The sequence below is a fragment of the Budorcas taxicolor genome, chromosome 7 (assembly GCF_023091745.1).
Source record: "Budorcas taxicolor isolate Tak-1 chromosome 7, Takin1.1, whole genome shotgun sequence".
Classification (NCBI taxonomy): domain Eukaryota; kingdom Metazoa; phylum Chordata; class Mammalia; order Artiodactyla; family Bovidae; genus Budorcas; species Budorcas taxicolor.
Genome location: NC_068916.1, coordinates 109,278,381 through 109,304,450, shown reverse-complemented (window position 1 = coordinate 109,304,450; position 26,070 = coordinate 109,278,381). Strand labels below are relative to the sequence as shown.

General features: G+C 39.0%; 1 protein-coding gene across 1 annotated transcript in view; it reads right to left on the bottom strand.

The window, feature by feature from the left end:
- Window positions 1-10,599: 10,599 nt before the first annotated feature.
- The window catches only part of WDR36 (WD repeat domain 36), a 42,102-nt gene continuing 26,631 nt past the window's right edge, over window positions 10,600-26,070 (bottom strand). Inside the window, exons 16-23 of the mRNA XM_052643605.1 lie at window positions 24,736-24,815; window positions 19,574-19,681; window positions 17,723-17,820; window positions 17,200-17,345; window positions 14,107-14,226; window positions 13,840-13,921; window positions 12,455-12,642; window positions 10,600-11,502 (exon numbers count right to left, since the gene is read on the bottom strand). Coding sequence (XP_052499565.1) covers window positions 11,353-11,502; window positions 12,455-12,642; window positions 13,840-13,921; window positions 14,107-14,226; window positions 17,200-17,345; window positions 17,723-17,820; window positions 19,574-19,681; window positions 24,736-24,815 — 972 coding nt within the window. The 3' untranslated portion in view covers window positions 10,600-11,352. The remainder of the gene's footprint in view (window positions 11,503-12,454; window positions 12,643-13,839; window positions 13,922-14,106; window positions 14,227-17,199; window positions 17,346-17,722; window positions 17,821-19,573; window positions 19,682-24,735; window positions 24,816-26,070) is intronic.

The window sequence follows — 26,070 nt, the reverse complement described above, 5'->3', positions numbered from 1 at the left end:
AACTAAATACTGAATATTATGTGTACTTCTTTAGAGATGTCTAGTAGAATTCAGCTGGAATTGGAAATTAGCATAACTGGAATTGGAAATTCAGCCTACAGTACAGACACTGAAAAAAATCCCTACAGAATTTTTTATATAATGGCCTAAAATCATCCTAAACCCTCATGCCACTGATTTGGGGGATGGGGGAAACAAATTTACCAAATAAAAAGTATCTCGGTCGCTTTTGCATTAGGCTCTTTTGAATACATATTTAGTGGAATTACATGTTCTGATTTTCTACCAAATCTATTTCTTTCTTAGTGGTTCAATCTACTCCCTTCTTTCCAAGAATGCATATGGATAACAGAAAGCCTTCTGTGTTGCCAGATCCTTCTCTCCTCCTCCCTCCACCCACCACCACCATTCCATTTAGCATGTGCCTCAGTTAGCCTGCGTTTTGCTGGAGCAGCCGTGAAGAGATACTCCAAGTCCAAGGTAAGAGAAACCCAAGTAAGACGGTAGGTGTTGCAAGAGGGTACCAGAGGGCAGACGCACTGAAACCGTAATCATAGAAAGTTAGTCAATCTAATCACACTAGGACCACAGCCTCGTCTAACTCAATGAAACTAAGCCATGCCCGTGGGGCCACCCAAGATGTGTAGGTCATGGTGGAGAGGTCTGACAGAATGTGGTCCACTGGAGAAGGGAATGGCAAACCACTTCAGTACTCTTGCCTTGAGAACCCCATGAACAGTATGAAAAGGCAAAATGATAGGATACTGAAACAGGAACTCCCCAGGTCAGTAGGTGCCCAATATGCTACTGGAGATCAGTGGAGAAATTAACTCCAGAAAGAATGAAGGAATGGAGCCAAAGCAAAAACAATACCCAGTTGTGGATGTGACTGGTGATAGAAGCAAGGTCCGATTCTTTAAAGAGCAATATTGCATAGGGACCTGGAATGTCAGGTCCGTGAATCAAGGCAAATTGAAAGTGGTCAAACAGGAGATGGCAAGAGTTGACATTCCAGGAATCAGTGAACTAAAATGGACTGGAATGGGTGAATTGAACTCAGATGACCATTATATCTATGACTGCAGGCAGGAATCCCTTAGAAGAAATGGAGTAGCCATCATGGTCAACAAAAGAGTCCAAAATGCAGTACTTGGATGCAATCTCAAAAGTGACAGAATGATCTCTGTTCATTTCCAAGGCAAAAAATTCAATATCACAGTCAGTTCAGTTCAGTTCAGTCGCTCAGTCGTGTCCGACTCTTTGTGACCTCATGAATCGCAGCACGCCAGGCCTCCCTGTCCATCACCATCTCCCGCAGTTCACTCAGACTCATGTCCATCGAGTCCGTGATGCCAACCAGCCATCTCATCCTCGGTCATCCCCTTCTCCTCCTGCCCCCAATCCCTCCCAGCATCAGTCTTTTCCAGTGAGTGGACTCTTCGCATGAGGTGGCCAAAGTACTGGAGTTTCAGCTTTAGCATCATTTCTTCCAAAGAAATCCCAGGGCTGATCTCCTTCAGAAGGGACTGGTTGGATCTCCTTGCAGTCCAAGGGACTCTCAAGAGTCTTCTCCAACACCACAGTTCGAAAGCATCAATTCTTCGGCGCCCTGCCTTCTTCACAGTCCAACTCTCACATCCATACATGACCACAGGAAAAACCATAGCCTTGACTAGACGGACCTTAGTCGGCAAAGTAATGTCTCTTCTTTTCAATATGCTATCTAGGTTGGTCATAACTTTTCTTCCAAGGAGTATGCATCTTTTAATTTCATGGCTGCATTCACCATCTGCAGTGATTTTCGAGCCCGCCAAAAATAAAATCTGACACTGTTTCCACTGTTTCCCCATCTATTTCCCATGAAGTGATGGGACCGGATGCCATGATCTTTGTTTTCTGACTGTTGAGCTTAAGCCAACTTTTTCATGCTCCTCTTTCACTTTCATCAAGAGGCTTTTTAGTTCCTCTTCACTTTCTGCCATAAGAGTGATGTCAACTTCATATCTGAGGTTATTGATATTTCTCCCGGCAGTCTTGATTCCAGCTTGTGTTTCTTCCAGTCCAGTGTTTCTCATGATGTACTCTGCATATAAGTTAAATAAGCAGGGTGACAGTATACAGCCTTGACATACTCCTTTTCCTATTTGGAACCAGTCTGTTGTTCCATGTCCAGCTCTAACTGTTGTTTCCTGACCTGCATACAGATTTCTCAAGAGGCAGGTTAGGTGGTCTGATATTCCCATCTCTTTCAGAATTGTCCACAGTTTGTGATCCACACAGTCAAAGGCTTTGGGATAGTCAATAAAGCAGAAAGAGATGTTTTTCTGGAACTCTCTTGCTTTTTCCATGATCCAGTAAGTTCTCAGTAAATATCTGACGACTCAGAGAATGAGGAGAGATTGTGACTGAACAGATAACTAAAAATGAGAAGAACAGAATGGAGATGAAGAAAAGGACCAATTCTTGTGGAATCCATGGATTCAGCAGTAGGTAAAGCCTGGACATTGTAGATACTCATATATTTGGGTTAGGTTTTGGTCACTTACAACCTAGCAATTAAAAAAAGGCACAATCCTAATATAATTTAACAAATTTAAAAATCTAGATTTACAAAGTCATAATTTTAAGGATAACAGAGTTTACCAACACTGGACTGAAAAGAGATAGAAATTCCTATTACTTCAGTAACAATAGAAAAAATCAAGTAGTTAAAAATCAACATGTAATAGAGACTTTATGCAAGCCTTTCTCCCCTTAAATAGAAAAGTTCAAAAAATGTATCAATGTTGAATTTCATGAGACAAAAGTATGTCAGTTTCACCTCACAAAAAGTGCTACTACAGAAGTCAAAGTGACTCTGTTAGAAATATTTGAATAAAATCCACCTGAAAACCATCACTTGATAAAATTCTATCAGTTTGGTTTAGTCGCTCAGTCATCTCCAACTCTTTTCGACCCCATGGACTGCAGCACCAGGCTTCCCTCTCCATCAACAACTTCCAAAATTTGCTCAAACTCATGACCATTGGTCAGAGATGCCATCCAACAATCTCATCCTCTTTCGTCCCCTTCTCCTCCTGCCTTCAATCTTTCCCAGCATCAGGGTCTTTTCCAGTGAGTCAGTTCTTCGATTAGGTGGCCAAAATATTGAAGTTTCAGCTTCAGCCTCAGTCCTCCCAATGAAAATTCAGGACTGATTTCCATTACAATTGACTGGTTTGATGTCCTTGCAGTCCAAGGGACTCTCAAGAGTCTTCTCCAACACCACAGTTCAAAAGCATCAATTCTTTGGCACTAAGCTTTCTTTATGGTCCTACTCTCATATCCACACACAAATACTGAATAGCTTTGGCTACACAGACCTTTGTCAGCAAAGTAAGGTACGTGCTTTTTAATATGCTGTCTAGGTTGGCGTAACTTTTCTTCCAATGAGCAAGCGTCTTTTAATTTCATGGCGGCAGTCACCATCTGCAGTGATTTTGGAGCCCAAGAAAATAGTCTGTAGCTGTTTCCACTGTTTCCCCATCTATTTGTCATGAAGTGATGGGACCAGATGCCATGATCTTAGTTTTTTGAACGTTGAGTTTTAAGCAAGACTTTTCACTCTTTTCTTTCACCCTCATCAAGAAGCTCTTTAGTTCCTCTTTGCTTTCTGCCATAAGGGTGGTGTTATCTGCTTATCTGAGGTCATTGATATTTCTCCTGGCAACCTTGATTCCAGCTGTGCTTCCTCCAGCCCAGCATTTCTCATGATGTACTCTGCATATAAGTTAAATAAGCAGGATGACAACATACAGCCTTGATGTACTCCTTTCCCAATTTGGAACCAGTCTGCTGTTCCATGTCCAAATAACAGTTGCTTCTTGACCTGACTATAGATTTCTCATGAAGCAGGTAAGATGGTCTGGTATTTCCACCTCTTGAAGAATTTTCCACACTTTGTTGTGGTCCACACAAAGGCTTTGGAATATAAGTCAAAAAAGCAGAAATAGATGTTTTTCTAGAACTCTCTTCCTTTTTCTATGATCCAACTGATGTTGGCTTTTCGATCTCTGGTTCCTCTGCCATTTCTAAATCCAGCTTGAACATCTGGAACTTCTCAGTTCATGTACTGTTGAAGCTTGGCTTGGACAAGTTTGTGTGTTACTTTGCTAGCATGTGACATGAGAGCAATTGTGTGGTAGTTTGAGCATTCTTTGGCATTGCCTTTCTTTGGGATTGGAATGAAAACTGACCTTTTCCAGTCCTGTGGCCACTGCTGAGCTTTCCAAATTTGCTAGCATATTGAGTGCAGCACTTTAATGCATCGTCTTTTACAATTTGAATTGCTCAACTGGAATTCTATCACCTCCACTAGCTTTGTTCATAGTGATCCTTCTGAAGGACCACTTGACTTCACACTCCAGGATGTCTGGTTCTAGGTGAGTGATCAAAACACTGTGGTTTTCTGGGTCGCAAATTTTTTTTTTGTATCAGTTCAGTTCAGTCCATCATTTGTGTCTGAATCCCTGCGACCTCATGGACTGCAGCACACCAGGCCTCCCTGTCCATCACCAACTCCCAGAGTTTACTCAAACTCATGTCCACTGAGTCAGGGATGCCATCCAACCGTCTCATCTTCTGTCGTCCCCTTCTCCTCCTGCCTTCAATCTTCCCCAGCATCAGGGCCATTTTAAATGATCCAGCCCTTCTCATCAGGTGACCAAAGTATTGGAGCTTCAGCCTCAGCATCAGTCCTTCCAATGAATACTCAGGACTGATCTCCTTTGGGATGGATTGGTTGGATCTCCTCGCAGTCCAAGGGACTCTCAGGAGTCTTCTCCAACACCACAGTTCAAAAGCATCAATTCTTTGGCGCTCAGCTTGTTTTATAGTCCAACTCTCACATCCACACATGACTACTGGAAAAACCATAGCTTTGAATAGATGGACCTTTGTTGACAAAGTAATGTCTCTGCTTTTTAATATGCTGTCCAGGTTGGTCATAACTTTCTTTCCAACGAGTAAGAGTCTTAATTTCATGTCTGCTGTCACCATCTGCAGTCATTTTTGAGCCCCCCAAAATAAAGTCAGCCACTGTTTCCCCACCTATTTGCCATGAAGTGATGGGACTGGATGCCATGATCTTAGTTTTCTGAATGTTGAGCTTTAAGTCAACATTTTCACTTTCCACTTTCACTTTCCTCAAGAGGCTCTTTAGTTCTTCACCTTCTGCCATAAGGGTGGTGTCATCTGCATATCTGAGGTTATTGATATTTCTCCCAGTAATCTTGATTCCAGCTTGTGCTTCTTCCAGCCCAGCGTTTCTTATGATGTACTCTGCATAGAAGTTAAATAAGCAAGATGACAATATAAAGCTATGATGTACTCCTTTTCCTATTTGGAACCAGTCTGTTGTTCCACGTCCAGTAGTAACTGTTGTTTCCTTACCTGCATACAGATTTCTCAAAAGGCAGGTCAGGTGGTCTGGTTATTCCCATCTCTTGAAGAATTTTCCAGTTTGTTTTGATCCACACAGTCAAAGGCTTTGGCATGCTCAATAAAGCAGAAAGAAGTATTTTTCTGGAACTCTTGGTTTTTCAATGATCCAGCAGATGTTAGCAATTTGATCTCTGGTTCCTCTGCCTTTTCTAAAACCAGCTTGAACATCTGCAAGTTCACGGTTCATGTATTGTTGAAGCCTGGCTTGGAGAATTTTGAGCATTACTTTACTAGCATGTGAGATGAGTGCAATTGTGTGGTAGTGTAAGCATTCTCTGGCATTGCCTTTCTTTGGGATTAGAATGAAAACTGACCTTTTCCAGTCCTGTGGCCACTGCTGAGTTTTCCAAATTTGCTGGCATATTGAGTGCAGCACTTTCACAGCTTCATCTTTTAGGATTTGAAATAGCTCAACTGGAATCCCCTCACCTCCACTAGCTTTTGTAGTGATGCTTCCTCAGGCCCACTCGACTTCACATTCCAGGATGTCTGGCTCTGGGTGAGCGAGCACACCATCAGGATTATCTTGGTGTGGTATTTCTTGTACAGTTCTTCTGTGTATTCCTGTCACCTCTTCTTAGTATCTTCTGCTTCTGTTAGGTCCCTACCATTTCCGTCCTTTGTTGAGCCCATCTTTGCATGAAATGTTCATCTCTCTAATTTTCTTAAACAGATCTCTAGTCTTTTCCATTCTATTATTTTCCTCTGTATCTTTGTAGTGATCACTGAAGAAGGCTGTCTTCTCTCTCCTTGTGGGTGTTATCTTTCCTTTTTTCCTTTGCCTTTAGCTTCTCTTCTTTGCTCAGCTATTTGTATGTCATCCTCAGACAGCCATTTTGCCTTTTTGCATTTCTTTTGCTTGGGGATGGTCTTGATCACTGCCTTGGGTAGAATGTCATGAACCTACATCCGTAGTTCTTCAGGCACTCTATTGTATATAATCCCTTGAATCTGTCATTTCTACTATATAATCATATATTTACCTCGTCTAAATATTTTTAAGTAGCAGAACTTAATCAAGGCTATCTACCAGAAATTCAGAGGATACATTATCCTTAATGGTGGAACAGTAAAAGCATTTCCACTTGTCAATAACTACAGAAACACAAACATCTCTAAGCACTGCTAGTATCCAACATTCTGTGCTGGATTGCTAAAGCAGTTCTAACTAAAAACAACTATGTGGAATGTCAGGAAGCATTTAACAGAAGGCATCCTGTGTGCTCTTCTGGGTCTATCAGGAATTCTGTTCCTTATTAATTCCTGAATACTCACTCAGGAATTAAGAGGAGAGGCAAGCCTCTCCAGGAGGCTGAGGAATCCAGGCATTTCCTTCATTAGTTTTTTACACGGTGGTAAGTACCCTCTTCCTTCTTGTGAACCAAAAGGTAGAAGTGATTGTTTACAACTCTCTTTCTCCCTTTAATATGCATCACCTGTTTTGTAAGTCTGGAATTTTAATCTTTATCTTTGCTGAGAACTACCTTGTAAGACAGTATATAAGCCCACACCAGGTTGATTAAACACCTTTGCTCCATCAGAGCTCTGGTTCCCGTGTCTTTCTCTTTCTCTCTCTTTCAGGCTGATTCCCTGGAGCGCACAGGCTCTCTGATTTCCCTTTCCTGCCCGGGCTTCTAAGACCCTCTTGAGAAGGCACTCTGCACCTTCACCCCATCAAGAGGGCGCCTGAGGCCTTTGTGAACAGAGCAAGCCTGATGCAGGGGCTTCATTGGCTTTCTGCATAAACCAAGGAATATCAGCCTCTCTCTCTCCCCTCTACTTTCTTATCGGTCGACTCCGGACCCCCAGGTTCCCATCCATTAAAGGACCTCAACAGTGAAACATGAATGTGTGTGCGCGCTCAGTCATGTCGCACTCTTTGTGATCCCATGGACTGTAGCCCACCAGGCTCCTCTACCTGTGGAATTTTCCAGGCAAGAATACTGGAGCAGGTTACCATTCACTACACCAGGGGATCTTCCTGACGCAGGGATGGAATCCATGTTTTTTGCATCTCCTGCATTGGCAACCAAGTTCTTCATCACTTTACCACCTGGCAAGCCCTGAAATATGAATACTGGATAAGAAAACAAAGGCTCATCAATTGCAGAAGATGGGATTCTCTTGGATTTCCTAAATCTATACTGACAATCTTCTAAGAGTTCTGCAGTGTCATAAAAGATCACTGTATAAAAAGCAAATTGCTTTTACTAGGACAGCAATAATCAATTATGAAATAATTAGAAAAAAGACAAATTTCACTATAGCAATGAAAATAAAATCCCCAGAATTAAATGTCAAAAAATGTATAATTATATAAAGAAATCTTATTAAATTAAGAGAATACCACTCCTAGTTTAATGAAAATACAGATTGTTTTCAAGTGAAAGGTGAAAGTCGCTCAGTCATTTCTGACTCTTTGTGACCCCAAGGACTATAGAGTCCATTTAATTCTCCAGGTCAGAATACTGGAGTAGGTAGCCTTTCCGTTCTCCACGGGATCTTCCAAACCCAGGGATCTAACCCTGATCTCCCAGATTGCAGGCAGATTCTTTACCAGTTGAGCCACAACAGAAGCCCAAGAATAAGTGGACCACACAGTTCAAACCTGTGTTTTTTAAGGGCCAACCCTGCAACAGTAGAGAAATAGTAGAGAAATACTATTGCAGGGTTGACCCTTAAACAACACAACACAGGTTTGAACTGTGTGGTCCACTTATACATTTTTTTTTTCAAGTATGTACAGTCTGCAGTTAGCTGAATTCAGATCATACAGTACAGATGCACAACCATGGACATGGAGGAACCACAAGTAAGGAGAGCCAACTATAAATTATACTCAGCTTTGACTGCATGAAAGGTGGCACCTGTAACCTCTTGCTTAAGAGTCAACTGTAATTCTCTTCAAATCAGTATTATGAATGTACTGTGACTAAAATCAAAACCTCAAAAAGATGCTCACCAACAGCCAAGAAATTTCTGAAAAACATTAGGAATGCATCACTCCCACCATTTCTGAAAACATACCATAAAACTGTAATTTAAACAATGCATTATTTATTAGGAAAATTAAATGCCTTAATTAGAGAATTTAACACATAATAAAACAGCACCCAAATCAGGAAGAATGGATTTCAACAAATAGTTTTTGGACTTCTGAATAGAAGTTTTGCATTTTGCACTCTTCACAGAAATTAATTCCAAATGGAGATCTAGATGCATGCATAATTAACTTAGGAGAAAACACAGAACATGCTCCGTCTGTACTCTGTAATAAAAGTCATAAAAATACTCATCAGTTTAACTATATATCAATATAAAACATCTGTTTAAAAAAGATACCAAACGTAAAACTAAAGACAAGTGACCGACTGGGAGAAAACACTGAAACAGATGTAAAAATACTAGTATCTATATCCAAACTACATGAAAAACTCCTAAGTAAGCCATGAGATAAAAAGACTGAAAATTGAGCAGTGTTGGCAAAAGGTAATTCACATGTCTAAAGCAAATATATGAAAAGATGTCCATTTTTACTTTTACCTACTAGTAAAGGTTTTTCCTAAACATAAACAAAAAAAATGACAAATTTTCACCTATAAATTAAGAAAATTTAATCACTGAAGTATCTCTTTAAAACTGCCTAACTCTGGCTCAGCAAGTCAAAGCTTAAGCATACAATAAATCCTTACATGCCCATATAATCATACAGGATGATACTCTTTTAGTATTGTTTGAAAGTAGAAAAAAAAAAAAAAGCAGTAAACTACCCTAGTGTCCATTATAGGCTAAGTAGGTTGTGGAACACTATACAAAAATCAACAGGTAAGAGTAGGTGAAATTATATTCAAAGAGACCACATAGAAAAGCTGCAGAATGATATACATATATCTATGTAATAACTGAAGCTATACATTTCTTGTAGCAATTACATATATATACATTCACAGAAAACATGGCAGTGACTAAATGGAAAGTTAGCAACTGTTACTTCTAGGGAAGGTATTGGGATTGAGTGTTAATCAAAAACAGACTGATGTTTTACAAGTAAAATGCAGTCATATGCTACATTTGCAATTTAAAAGGTAAAGAAAAAGCAGCATGCACAAACTGACACATTTTACAAAAAACATATCCCCCCCCGCCAAATTTTCCTTTGATGGCAAACATACAGGAAAAATTCTGAAAGGTTAACTGCCAAAATGATGCTTTAATACTATCTAAAGCTATCTCCAATAAAAACAATATACTGAACTCCTGTATTTTCATTTGAAAAAGAAAGTTCAAGATTTGTCACAGTAATACAATTTCAGTTTAGAACTCTTATTATTGTTTTAGATACTTACAATCTTCACATTGTACATAACCGTATACTGAAATTTTGCCATATCTTTAGAATATAGTATTTGGGGCAAGGGGAAACAGTTTTTAAAATTAGAACTTAAGTGATAATTAGGGCTTCCCTGGTAGATCAGCTGGTAAAGAATCTGCCTGCAAGGCAGGAGACCCCAGTTCAATCCCTGGGTCAGGAAGATCCCCTGGAGGAGGGAATAGCTACCCACTCCAGTTTTCTTAGGCTTCCCTGGTAGCTCAGACAATAAAGAATCCGCCTGCAATGCAGGAGACCTATACAATCTTCACATTCTACATAACTGTACACTGAAATTTTGCCATATCTTTAGAATATAGTATTTGGGGCAAGGGGAAATACAGTTACTAAAGTTAGAACTTAAGTCATTATTAACATTTAAGTCAATGGCTGTACTAAGTTTATATACATTTCTAAAAGAACAAAGTACAAAACAATACTGGCTTATTTCTTTAGCAGTTTACTATTAATAATTCTACCTTTAACAAAAACACTTCACCATTAAACAAAAAACTTTGATAATTAAAGTTATCATTGATCAGCTTCTTGTGAAGACTATTCCTTCGGAGATTATTCTGTAAAACTATATCCTAATTAGAATGGTACTGGCATTCAGATACAACCAGCTGAATTTTATGAAAGACACTACTTTTAACTATAAAAAGTTTGAACTTTTTATATTCTTATTTTATTCTTAAAATAAGCTTTTAAGAATTGCTTATTATTAATTCACATATTGCTGAAGTCTTGAACCACACAAACAATGATGAAAAAAGGGAAAAGTGCCAGAGCTGTCTGGTTTCACAATGGTTATGATAGAAAAATGCAGTCAGCAGTTTCTTTCGAAATAAAAAGGTCATGAGTGGGCAAGAAAGATCTTTGAAGACTATCTTCAATGGAATTTGGAATTTCCCTTACCCATTCCAGGTATCTGTTCAACTGCCTCCTATAGCAAGTGGCCTTGTGAAAGCACCTCTCATATTAAAAAATATAAGTTCCTTTAGAAAGGGCACAATGGAGAGAGGACTAGGCCAGTGTTCTAACTATGTTTTCATCAAAGGCCACTAAGGAAAGACACATGTCTTTTTACCTCATAACATGAAGGCACTTTTTAAACTATATATCACTTTTAACTTCAGTTTAACTTGGTAATACTTTACATGAGGTATACCAGCATGCCTCAGTATATTACAAACATTCAAAAAACACAAGCTTGGTGATAACAATTCAAAAGAAGTCATATCCAAGTAACTGATGAAGAAACTCAGAAAATGAAACTCAGAGTCTTCACTGGAGTAGACTCTTTACATCTTTAAAACAAAAGACAAGTGTAACTTTATTTCAAGAACGTATTCAGCATTTGAAGTGGAGTCACAGTGGCTGACTAGTCAGTAGTGCTGGCATTTACTCTCCTTTCACACTGAAACTTGGAAAGCAAGGGTATGAGTTAGATTTAACCTCTTTAATGTAAAAGTCTTTGACTTAGCTACCTAATTTTATTTTTATAACAAAGCACTTTTAATATAATTTAAAACACACATGCTTTGATTAAAAAGTGACTGTAAATGGATCCAGTTTTCTTCCAACTGTGACGCCAACTTTGTCATTTCTTCCAGAAGTACTGGCTCTGAAGGAAGCATTTTCAGGTGCAACTGAAAAGAAAAATGACAGCTGAACATTCAATTTAAGAAAAGTAAAATTTTGTTTATTCTGGATTTAACTGTTTTACAAGGAACCTCAGAAGACACTATTCTTGATTTTTTTCTTAAAGGCTGGTTTATTACACTCTCGCATCTCCCTCTCCTCTGTTATGAGTCTTCATGGTTCTGTCACTCTCTCAGTAAAACTGAAGTGATGACTCTCCTCTATTTAAGGAGAGTCCTGATACACATCAAGAAACAAAGTCCCAGTCCTAAATTTACAACTGTGGTAAATTTGGGGAAAAATACAGGAACAATTTGCAGCATTTCTAATTTTTTAATCTACATACTACCATCTATAAATTTACTTTTTAAATAATTTCAAATAATTAAGTCAAGTGAAAACTTTTTTAGATATTTATGAGATAAACAATCTATCTGCTATCACTGAAAATCAGCGTCATCTACCTCCTTCAATATGTTAAAGTTCTCCACTCTATTTGTCATAAAAACAACTCTGTTACTGTCAAATCGTTTGAAACTCCTTCAACCAGGACAGAAGTAAACCTTACTTTTTTCATGATCATTAAAAAAAAAAAACCTGCCAAAATGTTATTAAATAAAAAAGCTAATAGGTTAATATACTGATCAAATGGATGACACAGAAGTCAGGGGGTTGAGTCAAAATTGTGCTGAGCTAAAAAACAGAAGTCAACAAAGAACGTTGACAAGCTGCTGCCCCATCCAGCTACCCAGTATGGTAGTCACGAGGCCCAGAAAGCTGTTGAAATTAATTAAATTTCTATAAAATGAAAAACTCAGGTTCTCAGTCACATCAGCCACGATTCAAGTGCTCAGTAGCCACATGCAGTGAAGTGTGGTTACAGAATGTTTCCATCTCTGCAGACATGTCTTCTCTGGAGGAGGGCAAGCTGTGAAGTGCTGTCTCACATCTTAGACTTACCTTCAGAAATAGGGCGAGGTATGCCTGGGCCAACTCAAAATCACGCTTTCTGTCCAACATCATCCCAATCATCTTCAAGAAGCTCTTCATAATGTCTATTGAACCACCACAATCAGGAGACAAACTTCGAAGCTCTGTTTCAATTCCTGACGGGCCTAATTCTTTCAGAAGGTTAACAGCAGCTTCATCTACATTGTTTTAATAAGAATCCAGTTAGTATCGACAATCATTTCATTTAAGAAATTAGTTTTCATTTCAAACCCAACATATATTTAAATTTGCATTTTTAGCAAGTTCTTTCTATTAAGGCTGTTAAAATCTAATTAACACTTACCACCAGACATTTTAACATGCTTATAAGTCAGTCAGAACAAATCCAATATAAGAAGGCTATAGAAGTACACACCAAGTTATTAATAGTATTTGCTAGTGAGAATAAGATGAGGTGAGGGAATTTATTTTTGTATTGTTTATAAAAATTATAAAAGTATCACTTGATCATTAACATTAATACTACAGAAATATACGTGGGGAAAGACTCCACCTTACTCACCACAAATCTACTTTTCCCTGGAAGTAAGCACTCTTGTTTCATATACATCCCATGAAAACATAGTCTGTATACTTATATAAGGCATTTGATATTACAATGGCAATGTCTATGCTTTTAGGTTTTTGCAAAAGGACAATACCATTGACAAGAGTCTAATACATTTTATTTATTGCTTTTCAGTAGATATTAAATAATAGTGCCTCTCTTCTTTGTTCCCCCATAAATATAACAAGTTACTCCTTTTATAATCCTGCTACTCTTTAGCTATCAGTACAAGTACCATTCTTTGACGTTTGCCAATGCGCACTCAAGTGACGCTGGCATGAAAACACAAAGCAACTGGGTCAGAAGACAAGAGCGCAGTCAAACGGAAGAATGACTGTAATTCTGTTAACTGCTTACAGCTCTCATGATCATTATTAGCTACAGATTGTAGCTTTCAAAATTTACAACACTCAATTTTTTAAAAAAGCCTTTTTGTGTGATAATTTGGTATTATCTGAAATTACCTAAAACAACAGTCTATTGCAAACTACACTGCAAATCGCACTTGTAAATAGAAAGAAGAGCAAAAAAGAAAAAAATTCCAATTTTCCATACAGACGGAAAGAGAGGTTCTCAAAAGATTATCATCATCTTAACATCTGAGTGTAGTGTCACTCATCTACTGTAAACAAAGCAAAAATTACTTCAGCTTAAAACCAAGATTTCAATCCTTTTGGCTTTTACTTTCAACTACTAAGAAATCTGCTAATATTTCACTCAATTCTCTTCATATAAAGTAACATAATAAGCTGAAATACTTGGTAAAATATTTTATAATTTAACTTACATTTATTATTTACCAGTCCTTCCTCAAGTTTCAAGCAGAAATCTGATTTTTGAGCCAAAATTCCAAGATTTACCACTTTAGACTTAAACAAAAACAAATACACATTATTCAAAAGCCACAAATCTAACAAAAAATTTACAGTTTATAATTAAAAGCTAGCACTAATTTACTCTGTATCTGTAACACTGGGTCTCGGTTAAAACTGCAAATGTGCAACAGACAATGCACCCTGTGTTCCCCGAATGCTCCCTCTAACCTGGCTCTCACCTGCTGAGGACCACTGTTTTGTTCAGGTGCAGCATATCTGGGTACAAGACCAGGAACAGTCGGAATGAAAAATGGTGCTGATTTGGGTACTTTGGGTGGTTCCTTTGGTTTATTCTTTTTCTAATTAAGAAAAGTGAGAAAAGGAAAAAAAGACTAATAATTATCTTGTCAACAGTTTCTAACATTTAATTCCCACAAGCCCCAAAAGTAAAAAAAATAAAAAGAAATAAATTCAGCTTAGGATACTGAAATGAAATCCCAAACAACCAATATACCACAGATATCCTTAAATTGGGCTTCCCAATGCAAACCTCTAGTACTCTTGCTGATAAGGCAAAGGGAAAATGACAGGGTTCAGGAGAAGCCCTGAGGCAAAAACAGCTCAGTTTCCTGAAACATGAATATATAGGTGAAGAAGTAACAAGCAATTTTGAACTTCTTTTACACTGAAATACAAGATGGGCTAGAAAGCAAAATTTACATAAATGCTCAACAGTTTTTCCAGTTTCTCTTCTCCAAAAGAAATCTGGAGCCAGAGGTAGTCTCTTCCATTAGAAGTTATTTAGTAAATTTTGTGTGTAGGTGTGACGCATTCCCCTAATTCTATTTTATTGGGATTTTTATTTTTCCTTAGTACTTTGTGTTTTTAAAAAACAAGAGAATACTACCGTTCCTTCATAAACTATTTCAAGTGTCAGCAAAATTCTATCACAAAAATTGCACTGGAATCCCCATGGACAGAATTCACTTTTGGTGACTACATTGTAACATATCACTATCTCAAGAGAATGTGATGGACTCTTAAGAAGTCTCACAATTTTACATTACACTACTCATCTTCCATTCTTTAGGAACTGTGGGGAGATTTGCTTTTTGAAAGAAAGTCAGGGCTATCTGTGGCCTCTTGGAGCCCACAGCAATGCAAGCACAGCCTTCTTTGTGATGGGGAAACTGTAGTAACATAGTAAGAGTCAGTTACCCTTCTTAACCCACTGTTCTTGAGTTAGAAGGCAGTCACTGAGTTGTAAATAAAAACAAAAGGCTTTGGAGCAGTTCCACAGGGCTCTGGAATTACCTAATTTCATAAAGGAAACCGTAAGTATAAAAGTTAACCACAGGACAAAAATAAAAATTCTAATTTCTTTCATTCAGAAGGAAATTAAAATACTGGAGGTGTTATAAAGAGCATTCATTCACATTTCTCTATATTTTTATGCAGAACAAATTCTATCTTAGCATGAAGAGTGCCCACCAAATTTAGCTCAATTAATTGGGCATTACTCTAACTGGTCTGCTCACACTCACCTACTTGCACTTTATGTATTGCTTTTAAAGTCGCTCCATAAACTACTTCCTTTACAGCTGATAGACCAGACAGTGTGACCAGGCACCGAAACAACATAAAGCGAAAGTGAACGTTGCTCAGTCGTGTCCGACTCTTTGCAACCCCAGAGACTGTACAGTCCATGGGCTTCTTCAGGCCAGAATACTGGAGTGGGTAGCCTATTCCTTCTCCAGGGGATTTTCCCTACCCAGGAATCGAACTGGTGTCCCCTGCACTGCGGGCAGATTCTTTACCAACTGAGCTATCAGGGAAGTCCTAAACAACATACCTTTATACTGAAGCCCAATCTTTCAAAAGGTGAGCAATAAAAAGGAGCACTTTCAAATTTTGAGTCAAATGAACATGTGAAAACTTCTCTCTTTTCTTACCCGAGACATGTATGCCTTTTCTGGTGCCAATTTACTAGCTACAGAAATAGTTAGGACAGCATGTCATAGTTATCTGCCAGTGTTCCTTACACTTTTTTTATGCCAGCCCTTACTGTGACTTAGTACACACATAAACTCTAGTGACTCTACGTACACTCAGTGCTGTGCTTAGTCACTCAGTCATGTCCAACTCTGCGACCCTGTGGACTGCAGCCTGCCAGGCTCCTCTGTCCATGAGATTCTCCAACCAAGAATACCCAAGTGGGTTGCCATGCCCTCCCCCAGGGGATCTTCCCAATCTAGGGACTGAACCCAGGTCTCCCGCACTGCAGGTGGATTCTTTACCATCTGAACCATCTGGGAAGACCAGGTTAAAGCGTCTGCCTGCAATGCGGGAGACCTGGGTTCGATTCCTGGGTTGGGAAGATCCTCTGGAGAAGGAAATGGCAACCCACTCCAGTATTCTTGCCTGGAGAATCCCCAAGACGGAGAAGCCTGGTGGGCTACAGTCCGGGGGATTCGCAAAGAGTCGGATACGACTGAACGACTTCACTTCCTATCTCTCATCAGGGGACCTTCCCAACCCAGGAAATCGAACCAGACTGCAGGGAGCTGCTTTACCAGCTGAGCTACCAAGGATGCCTGACTGTATGTATATATCTAACCAAGTTGAGTTTCATAATACAAAACACCCTAATTCTCAGAAGATAATCTCTGAAATTTTCCAGTCTATGTTTCAGTTGCTTTTGATACTCACAAAGAGGGGTCATGAAACATGCTTTGAAACACATTAATTCATACCATAACTGTCCATTTCTCATGTAAAACTGTACTCCTCAAGGACAAAGGGCTAAATTATTTTCCACTGCTATTATCTCAGGATGCTATCTTCTACCTAGTTCATATTAATTTATGTGCCTGAACCCAAAAGCAAACCTTCCTGTAGCAGACAGAGCAGGGTGTGGTATGATAAAGAGCGACTGAAGTTTAATTTTAAGAAGACTAGTGAAAGTATTCTAGTCCCCAGATGTCCAGAAACAGAAACATCACACATTATGATGACTTTCCCCCTCATTTCGCAAGTTAGGTGAGGTCAGGCAAGGCTTAAAACACCCGATTTCTAACAGCTCTGTGGTTGCAGGCTATACTACTGCTATATTTGAAGGTCCTTAAGTACTCTCAAAGTAGATATATATACATGGAGAAAGTCTTGTAATAACACTAAATTAAACAGCATTCAGCTAAATGGTATTTGCTTTACTATCTTAGGCATTAACTACTCCACCTAAAGACTTCCAAGAAAGGGAAGTTATCTTTATTAAAGAAAATACTTTTGGAATATGTCTTCTGGGGCCAATATTAAGTGTACTATAGTATTACCTTAATAACATCAAGATTAAGAAGGTTTTTCCACCGGGATTCAGGAAGGAGTGACAGAGTTACCAACTGCTCATCCAGCTGTTCTGGGGAGTCATACTCTATCATTTCATCACTTGGTTCTACAGTTTCTTCTGATAATTCTACATCTTAAAACAAAAAATTTTCAGGTGTAACAAATTAATGCTGAAATTTTTATCATATAAAAGCAACTCCATTACCTTCAAATCCATTAGTATTTCATAACATGTTCACTCAATATAACTTGTAAACTCTATTCATTTTCTTATTTTCTCATATTAAGTACAAATTCCATCGCCAGACTCAAAATATTTCTCCACTGTTTCACATGAATACTCCATCAATTATGTCTTTGTTTATATAAAGATTCATGAAGTCATTCAAAATACTTCATTAAGATAAAAAAAATATTGTGATTGAATGCATTAAACTTTGCCTTCAGTGGCAATATCCTACAGGTTAGGTTTATTATATTACGCTTCAAAAATTACTAGTTTTTGATTACCTTGGGTTTGACAAGTACCAGGAAGCATCACTACTGAAGGAACGTAATCTGTGGGAAGTGGCCGTAATGAAACAACTGAATACAGGGAAATATTGGACCTGAGACATAAAGAACATAAGTAATATTACAAAATTTATTAAAAATGTTTTCAGAGAAGCTTCGATTACTGGTAACAAGCTCCATGATCTTGAACTTGGCTGCAAATTAAAATCACTTGTTAAAAAAAAAGAACTCAAAAATAGATAGTATTAATTTCAAAATGCTTTGACTCGTATCCCAGATGTCATCACAAGAAAGCTGTCTGTAAGTATTATGAACAGAGACTTTATTTTTAATGTAGCACAAAAAAGTACTTGGGAGATTGGTAGTGGATACCATTTTTATAATGTAACGTAACGTCCACTCATTTATGCGGCTTTGACAAATGGCACCCTCCCCTGAGGGAACTGCAGCAGAAGAAGAGAGGCGCTCAGAGCTCTGAGCCAGAGGGCGATTACGCGGGCAGATCTCGGGGGTGCTGAGCAGTCACGGGTCGCCGTCTCTAGACGGTCCTTAAGTGCTGCTTGACCCTGCGCCATGGCTCTGGACCTGACTAATCGGGTCCACATCGGACTAAGCAAGATGTGAGTATCTGTCCCAAAGTGGGCTGATCACATTGTTTCCTGTACATAATGAGTCGGGAATGGGAAATAAAAACTGGAGAGACCAAGCTCTGAGTTATGCTAGCAGCTGCACTATCTGCTCTGTTGCTGAGGCACCACACCACCATTCTTCTCTTATCTTGACTGTTCAAGCCTCAAAGATTCCAGGAGATACTCCATTCTGCTTATTAAGGTGACCAGAGTCTATTTCTATTATATATTAAATTTATTTTCACACCCTAAAAAGTCAATTAGAAAATCTTGTAAGTAGAAAAGGAATTCATTTTTTTCTCTTCCTCAATAATAAGAGTTTAATTTTAAACTCACTTATCCTTTCTGCAAATAGAAGTCAAATAGGGTAACAAAAATCAAACATGTTCAACTCTTTGCAACCCCATGAACTATACAGTCCATGGAATTCTCCAGGCCAGAATACTGCAGTGGGTAGCCTTTCCCTTTTCCAGGGGATCTTCCCAACACAGGGATCAAACCCAGATCTCCTGCACTGCAGGCAGATTCTTTACCAGCTCAGCCACCAGGGAAGCCCAAGAATACTGGAGTGGGTGGCCTATCCCTTCTCCATGGCATCTTCCCGACCCAGGAATCAGAGCAGGGTCTCCTGCACTGCAGACAGATTCTTTACCAACTGAGCTACAGGGAAGCCCTATTACCATCCTCTCTGCAAATAAAAGTCACAGATTAAAATCTGTGGCTAACAGATAAAAATCAAACACGTGTAGCTTAGAATATACACTTGAGCTGCTGCTGCTGCTGCTGCTAAGTCGCTTCAGTCATGTCCGACTCTGTGTGACCCCATAGATGGCAGCCCACCAGGCTCCCCCGTCCCTGGGATTCTCCAGGCAAGAACACTGGAGTGGGCTGCCATTTCCTTCTCCAATGCATAAAAGTGAAAAGGGAAAGTGAAGTCCCTCAGTTGTGTCCGACTCTTAGCAACCCCAAGGACTGCAGCCCACCAGGCTCCTCTGTCCATGGGATTTTCCAGGCAAGAGTGCTGGAGTGGGGTGCGCTACCTAAATTATCAAGCAGAAGCTGATTCGACTGTAGACTTAGGTGAACTATGTGACACTTCCATTTTACAAGTCAAAGAATGCCAAAAAACTGAAGGGCAATGTTAGCAACTATGACTGTCTGACAACATCACCTTCCTTTTCTTCTTACCCCAGAAAGAACTGTTTATGAGAGAACTTACCACAGATAAACTCCAAGGTGGTCGACATGTGAGGTGGCCAGAAAGTCTCCAGTTGGGGACATAGTGACATTAAGAGGAGCCGAGTCCAACAAGAAGCTGTCTATAAGACTATAGAAAGAACCAAGACGTTAGTCCTTCAACTCTACTAAAAAGCACACAATTCACAAAATATCATTTTGCTAAAAGAACAAAGGCTAAGAGATGCAGAAAATGTTTGCTTTTAATTTTTCAATCACCAACACCAAAAAGTCATCACTAACAAAGAGCTTTGTCAACTAAGCTACGATGGAAAAATAGTCTCCTCAATGAGAAAGACCCAGAACACTAAAGAGATCAATTAATTTGAGAGAGAGTTTCAATAACAGGGAGAATACAAGAGGCAATGCTGTTTTTCTGGAATGCCATTTTGGGAGGTTCGGAAACAATTCTAAAGATGTCACACATTTAAAATAAATCATCAGTACTCTCCTGCATTTGTTATGCCAGTGAAAATAACAAAAGGGGTAGGCAACAGAAGAAAGGAATAAAATGGCCACGGGAGGATGGTAGTGGGGAAAAAAAGTTCGAGCAATTCTGTTTTTCAAACAGGTAACCGTGCGCTACACAGCAAACAGGAAATTGAGTCCATGCAGCACCAGCATAAAGCGGTTCACGGTTCTAGCCCCACGGACACTCCAGACAGCCGCGAGCAGGGGCTGTGAAAGCTGGGGAGGAAAGGGGGGCGACGGCTCCCCAGAAGATGACGCGAAGCAGGCTCCTCAGGGAGAAGCGTGTGCGATGAGCGTGCACCTCACAGACGGGCAGGACGTCAGCAGATGCGGATGGCCTGGGAGGAGGAATGTGGAAGGCGAGGCAAGGGGAGCCATGTCCAGTGAGGAATGCAGTTTGGTCTTGAATGCCAAATATCTGAGTTTGTTTTATCTTTGAATCAATGGAAAGCCACTACAGGCTTTTGAGCAGATAGCAGTATTTCTACTTTCGTAAGAAAATCTGGCAGCAGAATGTGGAATATATCTGAACAGGAAGAACACTGAGATTATGGCAGCAGTCATCTAACAAGCAGGGAAGGTCTGAACTAGGACAGTGGCAGCGGGAAGCGAAACGAGGCGAATTTAAGAAGCAAACAGAAAGGCCTAACTCGTGGGCACACTGCAGACGAGGCTTCCTAGGCGGGCTGAGAGTGCGAGTACTCTGTGCACCTTAAAAGGGGTGTGCTAGTTTTAGTAAGAGCTGTTTCAAAAACTGCTTATTCACTGAAGCCATTACATTATCCATGAGAAGCCATGGCAAAATGACTGAAGTTCAGAATCTTCAGTAATTACATTATTTCAATAAAGAAAACAAGAGGAGTTAACACTTTTTTCAGTGTTCCATGCTAGGAGTATTCTGAGCACTTGTGACTATTAATTCAATCCTCACAGCCCCCTGAGGCAGATCCATCCTTACTATACCCGTTAGAAAAATGAGGCCCAGTCACACTTGCTCAAGGTAGAAAGTGACAGAGACATGCCTGTCACCAAGCAGTCTGCACACACGCAATCAAGAGAGCTCAGGAACGCCGCTGCCGACACTAAAGGCCCAGCAGACAGCACACACCCAGGTGGCTGCAGCGCGACCCAAGGAAACTCTGAGCAGCTCAAACGCGACACGGAGGCAGTGACTAAAGGACCTGTCCATCACAAAGTCTGTCTCGATTTGTTCAGAGTGATTAACAATCATAAACCTTCACTAGTGAATACAAAATAGCAGGACAGGACCAAAATTAGCAGCACTACAAACAAACGAACGTGGGCTCAGGACAGTGACTGATGTTTAAATTCTCACTATGGGGAAAAAATGCGATTAATAATCTGTCTGATTTCTGTTCAACCACTCCTGGAAACTCACAGGAACACCTGCGTGGGGGATCAAACAAATTGGGGAAAAGGACATTTGCTCAACACTTTCTATATACCAGAGACTGTCAAATTATTTAATTCATTTAATACAAACAACCCAGAGAACAACCACTATCTCACTGTACACTGAAGACTAAGCCTAAACTCAGGAATTTTAGATCTCATCATCTCTTCGTTGTAATACTTCCTCACTAAAGTGTGTGTGACGGACGAAACTCCCTGACGTGTTCAGAATCTATCTGTTAAAGAGGAATCTACTGCTTGAGCAAATTTATTTCACTTGATACTGTAATTATTTTGGCAAATTCACTGTGCAACATGGTTTCCCCAGCTGTTGAGTGTGGGTAGACTGGCCTTCCATTATGTAAAAGCATCAAGTCGAGGAAGTGGTTTCCACATACACAGCATGTTTTACATGGCCACAGTTGCTCATAAAGCCTAAGAGTACAGGTTTAATCCCAGACCTAACTACCATATTGTCACCATTTTAACATTTTGAGAAAATGTTAAAAAAAACCCTCATTGTAAGGGGTCAAATTTTTAAGCATGGAGTCCCATGCATACAGGTAACATTAACTCACTTCTGATTATATTCTAAACCAATGTAGACAATGTCTAGATGTTCAGTCTCCAAAGTGATGGAATCCTCAATGAATGGAACAAATGGACAGTTCTGCCTCAGTGGGAAATGCAAAACAAAACTCTATTCCAGTTACGCTCACGCAATGCCCCTCAGAAAGCAGGGGCTGGGTGGACAAGACCGAACAAAACGCAAAATTCTACTAAAGCCGTTTAATTTTATATTTTTCTCACCCTGAAAAGTGTTCAATCTAAACTCTTAAGAGATTAAAAGTAACCATAAATAAAAGGTGGTAGCAGATGATAGATAATTTCAGGGACAAAAATTTCAACCTCACTTCTCTGAGAACACTACAAACAGAAGAAAAGTTTCCGCACTTAAAGAAACCCCTTTACAGGAAACAGTTTGGCACCTATGCCTTTGTTTTAGACAGACACAATTAATCCCAGAGGGCTGCATCTGCCTGTTGCCACACCAAAGGTCTACTTACACAGCTTCACGTGCAGCCTTTGTAATGAGTGTATTCATTCTTCACATATTTAACATGCTATGTAAATGATAAAACTGCTTACTGAAGAAAAAACTAGGAATCCCCAAAGCTTGTCGTACTAATTATGTTTGAGAAAAGAAGTGAAATAAAAAAAGCCAATGATTACCTACCGCTGTATGGTCCTTACTGTATCTTCTACATCAAGAAAACCAAACTATCCCTAGAACATACCCTAGCAAGGCTGGTACCACAACTGCTGGGAAATCTTTCTTTCTCTTATGTTAACTACAGCAAAATATCACCGACAAACTATGCTGCCTTGGGCAAATCACTTAACTTCTGAGCCTCCATTTCCTCATGTGTGAAACGGGACTAAAACCAGTACCTCCCTAACAGAAGATGAGACAGGATGAAAGCTAAAGCCCCCCAAGAGGCCCACGGGAGAGCCGGCTGCAGCAGGGCGGCAGCAGCCGCGGGAGACTGCTCTTCAGCCTTCCCATCTGCTCCACTTCAAACCTTACCCCAAGAGGCCGTTACCTGTGTCTTTATTAAAAGCATACTTTGGTACAACCAGAGTAGATATCATCATCTTTTAACAATCCCTATGGGACTCCTCTCTCGCTCTTGCGTTCCCCCAGCTTAGTTTCTCTGTATTCACTTAAAACTGTCTATGTTCACTGAAAAATAAGATACCAGAGTTGAATGTCAGATTTAAATGTGTTGATCTTTTTACTAAAATAAGAAATTCAGCAGAAAGCCTTATGCTGAGTCAAAGATTGGTGGCTCTGAATGCCACTTTCGGATCCTAATTTTTCCAATCCCCAAAAAACTGACCACTTTTAAAAAACATTCTATTTAGTTCTATTGAACATTAACCTCCCTCTCTCGTCTCATGTGAACTTAAAATACTAAAAAGGAAAATGAAAAGGGCAAAGTGTCAACTCTATTTCCTACACAACTTTTCTACCACAAAGCAATTCAAATTATGTTTACTTTTAGAAAACAGAAGTCCAAGAAGCAAAAGACTAATCAACATTTCTAATGGTATCTTAAAAAAATTTTTTTGTTTTTTTTTTAATTAAGGAAGTACTAACTTGACTGAACTTTTTGAAGCTGGAGGACAGTCTACTAATTATTTATTTTGCTTGACTCGACTCTAAGTAAAAAAGAGATACACCTGTAGACAAAGCTGCCTGGTTTTTAGAGCTGGACCATCAGTGGCACTTTTGCTGTTTATATTCCAAATCCTGTACATAAGCTGTATAGACAGCTGTGTCTCATTCCTGAATCAAACTTGAAGGGAAGTACAGACACGGGGGTTTTTCCTTTCTAAAGGTCAAACTGCTTTCAGGTATGAGCTTATCTAATTCCTGAGAAGCAAGAGGAGCAGAACTGGACAGATCGTAACTTAGCAATATTCCTGAAGACTGAACTGCCTTCCCGGTCATCCTTCTCCTTCACCTCTCTTTCCTCACAGGTACGTTCCATTCCTATCACTCCTTTCACACTCCACCTAAGCAGTTCCTTGGTGAGTGATATGACTGCAAATTCTGTGTATTCCTACATAACTTTTAGCAACAAATTACTCTCTGTAGGTTTCTACTGATCAAATTATGTAACAGAATTAATGTTTTCTCTTCAAGTGCTGATTTAGTAGCACGTTTCAACCTATGACAGGTTTCTTAACACTGTTGGGTCTTATCCAAATCTTAAGACACACATTTCCATTATGTTAAGGTATCTAAATGTCTTCTTTCAAGAATTATGTTAGAAACAGAAAATATATAATATACACAAAGTTAAGGGTTCTGACCTCTTAATTCAATATCAACAACAACAACAAAATACAAAAAAATGCTCAGAATAAGTTTGCAGTCCTGAAGTATATCTCTAGTCTGGAGTATCAAAAAGGCCAAATGAGCTTTGTTAATTGAGTTTATGCAACTCACTTCTACTTCTCAATTTTGCAGGAATAGAGAACCTAAGAGATTGGAACTTCCTCAGTATTCTCTCTTTCAGCACTAATCTCTGTGTTTGAGATCAAACACACTTCAAGGATAAAATATGTCAGGTTAGAAAAATCTCCAAATGCAGTCAGTCAAAAAGTACATAATCTATTAACAACAGGTAGAAGTCACATGTGAAGACAATGACTGAGAAAACTTCTGATAAGGTTAGGGATTTAAAAACTCACCACCCAGATGGAAGGTCCCAAGTTCTAATAGAGCAATCCATTGAAGCACTTATTAACCAACGACCATCAGGGCTGAAAGTCTTTAAATTAGAGAAAAACATAAATAATATAGGTGTGTATACATGTATGTATGTATCTATGTATATTTGTATCTGTATATTTAACAGTCAGAGAATGTAAGAAATGAAAAGATAATGCACACTTCATTAAAAAGGCATGATGCATGAAATGTAGGCCACCTCATAAGAAAACGCCATCTCTTATGTACCCCTGATGATACTGATAAGGACTAGGCTTTTACATGAATTATAAAGCTTTTAAAAATGAATAGTAGTACATAGTTTTTAATTTTTACTCCATAATCTATTTATAGACAATTAACAAATGTTTGACTACTGTTTTTAACATAAATCTGTGCTGACAACATTCAATTAGAAATATTTTATTAGCCTAACTTCATTTATAAAGTATCTATGAAGCTTTGAACACAGCTACATTTCCAAGAAGAGTCTACTCCAAAATGATTTTAAAGAATGCAGATTCTCTTAATGTAGAGAAGTTACTGAAGAAGTCATTCTTACTTGCAGATTCAGTTAAAAATCTTTTCTTCCTTAATGATGTTTTAAATATAATTTAAAGCCACAATAATCATATTTTCAAAATAAATTTAAACAATAAACTACTTATGATACCATAAAGAAGTTGTATCTTCTCTATAGATAAAAATGGAAAAATAACATGAGGTTTAAACCAGGTCAAATGTGAAGGAAGACCTAAAAGGAAAAACTTTGAAGTTTATATTGAAGTAGATTGTTCATCCAAGAGATTAAACACACCACAGGGATTATGACCACTGGTTTAAGGATTATGACGATTCATATTAGCAAATGATAACTGGAATAAGTGAGCTCCAACTTGGTCATCGGGCTGCAATGATACTACGGAAACTTAAACCTTACAGTACAGAGAACTCAATTTACAGAAGGACAGTGTAGATAATGAGGAATGGGAAAATGACTCTTGACAGCTGAAGTCATGTTATAAAGGCTCATAGATTTAATTGAACAGGAGTAATTTATTCTTGACTAGGAGAAACTCCACACACACAACTCGAAAGGAAAGAAATAGGAAGAACAAGTTGGCCCCGACAGATGTTTTCAAAAATGAAACTTCATCAAAATTACTTCACTCCCGCCCTCATCGCTATAGATGCTGTCACAACAAATTCTGTTGATGAGTAGTTATGCCGATTTCTTATCTGCAGAACAACATAATTTCCTGGCCATCTCACCCCTATTTTTAAGGAAATGGGTACACACTGTAAATTCAGATTTT